This window comes from Argentina silus (genome assembly GCF_951799395.1).
Source record: "Argentina silus genome assembly, chromosome: 6".
Lineage (NCBI taxonomy): Eukaryota > Metazoa > Chordata > Actinopteri > Argentiniformes > Argentinidae > Argentina > Argentina silus.
In genome coordinates this window covers 6,975,404-6,979,912 of record NC_139660.1, presented here as the reverse complement: position 1 = coordinate 6,979,912, position 4,509 = coordinate 6,975,404, and the positions used below count along the sequence as shown (strand labels likewise).

The 4,509-nt window shown below is 46.1% G+C and overlaps 1 protein-coding gene across 1 annotated transcript in view; it reads right to left on the bottom strand.

The window, feature by feature from the left end:
• Window positions 1-3,158, bottom strand: part of tpm4a (tropomyosin 4a) — a 19,870-nt gene extending 16,712 nt beyond the window's left edge. The window contains exons 1-2 of the mRNA XM_083672178.1: window positions 2,957-3,158; window positions 272-397 (exon numbers count right to left, since the gene is read on the bottom strand). Of these exons, the coding sequence (XP_083528304.1) occupies window positions 272-397; window positions 2,957-3,070 (240 nt within the window). The 5' untranslated portion in view covers window positions 3,071-3,158. The remainder of the gene's footprint in view (window positions 1-271; window positions 398-2,956) is intronic.
• Window positions 3,159-4,509: the final 1,351 nt, after the last annotated feature.

Here is a 4,509-nt window from a genome sequence, read left to right as displayed (position 1 = left end):
TGTGTGGCCAATTCCTTCTGTGGCCTTACACAAGCACCCAGTCCAAACAGGTAGAGAAACATATCTTATATGTTATAGCAGTTATAAACGTGGTGTTTACATTGCCTCAAATACTCACAAACATTACATTTCCTTGGCTTGCTCTTTTGTTTATAGTCTGCCTAAACACATCTCAACACATGGCAGCTAGGGGCCTGGGGATTGGTTGATGGAGGTACAGTATATGGGTGTGGTTGTGTTAGGGGCCTTCCAGAGTGCCCTGTCTACTTACATCTGTGGCTGTCTTCTCTGACAGATCCAGTTTCTCCTGGGCGTCTTTCAGGGCCTCAGAGTATTTGTCCAACTCATCCTCCGTTCCCTTCAGTTTCTTCTGCAGAATGAGCAGCTCCTCTTCCAGCTAGGACAGCAGAGATTGTTAGAATACAATGTAAGCTTTCTGTCTGTCTCTGTCTCTGTCTCTTTCTCTGTCCCCTGTCTGTCTGTCTCTTAAGTCTGGGTCTCTCTCTCTCTCTCTCTCTCTCTCTCTCTCTCTCTCTCTCTCTCTTACTCCCACACACACTGAGGTAATTCAGTTATAATCCCTGCTGACAGAAAGTTATCAACGTTACATTACCTAAAAAGCCTCAGTGTATCTTAAAATTCCTTCCACCATCCCCTTGATGTCAACACAAGGCCTTCAGTATCAACCTCCCTCTGACTCCTTTGTCATGTCTCCTCATCATTTTACAGCATGTCTACCTCCAAGTCTACTTTGATAGATTACAGTCATTTAGAAGCATTCAAGTGTTTGAATCGAAGAGTTTATGTTTCCAGTTTGTCATAAGAAAATACTTAGATGTGACTGGGAATGTGTGTGCTTAAGTTTCAGTTTCACATTCTATATTCCCCATAAAATCTCAAAGAGGAAGGCTGAAAGTTTTTATTTCTCAAGAGCTTTTACAACTTTAGGCCTTGCCAGGCAACTTCTTAGGACCACCTACAGTACATGATCTTCCACGAGAGGAGGTCCTGATTTACAGCCAATGTCTTACCTTATCACCACTTTTACATATGACATAGATTTGTTATGAAAATACAAAAGAAAACACCTCTATTGTTTGATCTCTAGTGTTTAATTGTTTATCTATTAAAGGTCTGATTATGGTAAGTCTACAATTTTCATGGTTATACCCCCCTTTGGAGGATTGATAGCTGAGTTTATTATTAGTTTCAACTAACAAGTGCCCTGGCACACACACACACACACACACACACACACACACACACACACACACACACACACACACACACACACACACACACACACAAACACACACACACACACATACACACACACTGTGAGGTTAAGTATCCTCTAATCAGAGTTCCCCAGTGGGTGCGTGGAGCTCTGAAGTACTCCTGATAATCCTCCAGGATTCTACAGGGCCTATCTCTACCATGTCTAAAAATACAGTACAGCCGCTATCACTGGGTGCCAGAGACGGCTGTCACTGTGTCCTGCTCTCTCAGGCAGGCAATAGGGACCTGTCAGGCAGTGGGATGGATGCCTATACAGACCCCATATTCTCAGTAGGCCTCAGTAAAGCGCCCCTTTACACCTATAAAGACGCCAATACAGAGGCCCATATCACTCAGCCAGTAGGCCATAGCTAGTGTCCCCTGCTCCAAGCATACCAGGGATCAGGGGACCTCTTGCCTCCACAGAGCCCCATCCACACCCAGGGAGGTCAGGCTCAGATTCCTGGGTCAATCCCCATGGAAGGGTGGAGGGTGTAGTGGGGGTCGGGGTGGGACCCCCAGGCTTATTCGGATTTGGGCTAAAGCCTTTATGCCAACACATCATCAATTGAGAGATATTCCAGTGCCTCTGCAATTAGGCACCTTCTCAACCTCTTGTAATGCAATTACATTCCAAACGCAACGCTATTGTTCATGTTTTGTCTGTAGCCATTCCACAAATGCTCTTATATCTCCAGAGGCTTTGTGTATACTTTTCAGTTGGCGCCATTCAAATCCAAAACCTGGAAGGTTATATTTATATTTATGGACTTTTTCTCAGACACAGATAAAGCCAAGTCCTGGACTAAATCCTGCTTTCAGTGGAGGCCCTGGGGGTGTTTAAGTCTAGGAGTAGGCTTTATTTAAGTCTGGAAAACAATGGTTCAGACAATGGTCTCCTTTTGTCATGTGGTGAACTCAGTTGGGTAACATGAGTGTTTAACTAAAACAACAGAGGAGTTTGAGGGTAGCTTCTGGGTGTGATTTATCCTTCGTCCACCTACTGGTCTGTATTGTGTGTCTCTCTGCCTGTCCGTCTGTCTGTCTGTCTGACCTCGCTCACTCCACAGCCTGGTAAGGAATCTTGCCACAGAGGTCAGTGGCTCTACGTCTCACACCGTCCCAGACACACTTGTTGGTTTAACCTGCCCCGACTGCACTTTCACACTGGGCTGTGCAATTGCAGACATATGCATTATGCACACTCCCACTCCCACCCCCTATGGCTCAACATTGTTATGCTCTTCAGTCTGATGTATTAGATCTGCAGTGTTATAGAAGTATATATTTGACTGTGATTGACTGTTAGATTTCACTTGAGTCACATACTTTAATCAGACATATTACTTGAGATTAACTAAACACTGCGAGATGTGTTTACATCTCTCTTCCTCAGAAATATGCCTGGTATGGTGTCAATGTTAACATGTTCTAACAGTATGGAGAGCAGTAGAACTAATACTAGATCTGAATTTAGAACATTCCGCATCATTTTGATATATGTAACATTTTCGATGGCAAAATGTGTCCTCCTCACATTGTACCTGTAAGAAAACCATTTGAACCTACAGATCTCTCTGGGTCTCTGTCCCCCCAGACACCACTACAGTATAGACCCATCTTCATGTCTCTCTCTTTCTCTCTATTTCTCGCTGTCTCTCCGTCCCTCAGGACTCACCTGTTTGCATTTGTCCTCTGCTGCCTTCTTGTCTGTCTCGGCCTGCTCCGCCCGGTCGATGGCGTTCTCCTTGTCCAGCTTCAGCATCTGCATCTTCTTCTTGATGGCCTCCATGGTGCCTCCTTAGGGTTTACTGTACGCTCACTGAGATGAGAAATGTAGCTGAGAACGTTGAGGTGTTGTAACCCCTTAGTTTGAGATGCAGTAAACGCTGTGCAAGGCTGGAGCAGCTGCCTCCGCTGGAACCTGAGTCCACAAGAGTCCGAGGGATAGAGAGAGAGACAGAGGTAGAGAAAGAGAGAGAGAGAGGGAGGGAGAGCGAGAGAGAGAGAGAGAGAGAGAGAGAGAGAGAGAGCAGGCACCCGCAGCACAGGGGGATGCAGACTTGAGTCCAAGGCTTCCGTCTATGCTTTAAACTCCAACAGAACCTGCCTGTAGTCTCCTATGACCCCCATCCTCCCCCTCTCCCTCCCCTCCCTCCATCTCTCTCCCTCACTCCTTCCATCCACTCACCACTCTGCCCCCCCCAGACAGCCCCCCCCCCTCCCCCACCCCCACCACCAGCACCACTCCGCCCAATCAAACCACTCAGACAAGGCCTTTGTGGAATGGCTTGGACCGCTCCACTCTCTCCTAGTCCTCAGCTAATCTCCTTATTTGGGTTGCTGTGTTTTCACAAAAAAAACTGAGATCGTACAGGACAGAAAAACAGAGGGCCTGTTTCCCCATTTAACCCTGCGTCTGTGGATACGAGTGTTGACACCTTGCTTAACACACTTCTCCTGTTCAAGTAGTAGTGTTGGGGTTTTGTATTAGTGTGTGTGTGTGTGTGTGTGTGTGTGTGAGAGAGAGAGTGTGAGAGAGAGAGAGAGAGAGAGAGAGAGAGAGAGAGAGAGAGAGAGAGAGAGAGAGAGAGAGGGGGAGAGTTATAAAGGCATCCAAGCCACTGAGATATTAAAGAGTACTATTGCAGGTCCTGGAGGAATAGTTGATAGCTTTCTCTCACGAAGCTTATAATAGGGTGCCAGGATGGAGGTTTTGGTAAGGAGACCAAATTACTTGTTGAAGGATGAAACTGTGGAGAATGACTGTTATGTATGTACAGTATGCAAATAAATGATTATGGATTGACATAAATTGACTCAACAATTGACTCATCTAGGTGCTCTCTGTTATATAAGAGGTTAATAGAGTTGGTCAGTCAGTTGCTTCAAATGTTTATTAACATGCAACTTCCCTTCAGCAAAATAGAGTCTTCCAGTTATAAGTCGACCAATACTCACCCTGAAAGACTGGAAGACCTCCCGTTGCTCAGATTTCTGTAAAGCTGATATTTGGGTTTGATGAGTGAGAGTTGAAATTGGACTGAGAAACATCATTCATGTGAACAATGGGTGGACTGTAGAGGGGGTCGCTCATGGGGGGTGGGGTCCCAGACTAGGTATGCAGGGAATGATGTGCAGGACAAGGGGGATGGGGGGGGACAACGACCCCGTCCTGGACCCTCAGCCAGTCTGTCTGTTCACAGCTTAGTAGATGCACTACATCCATCT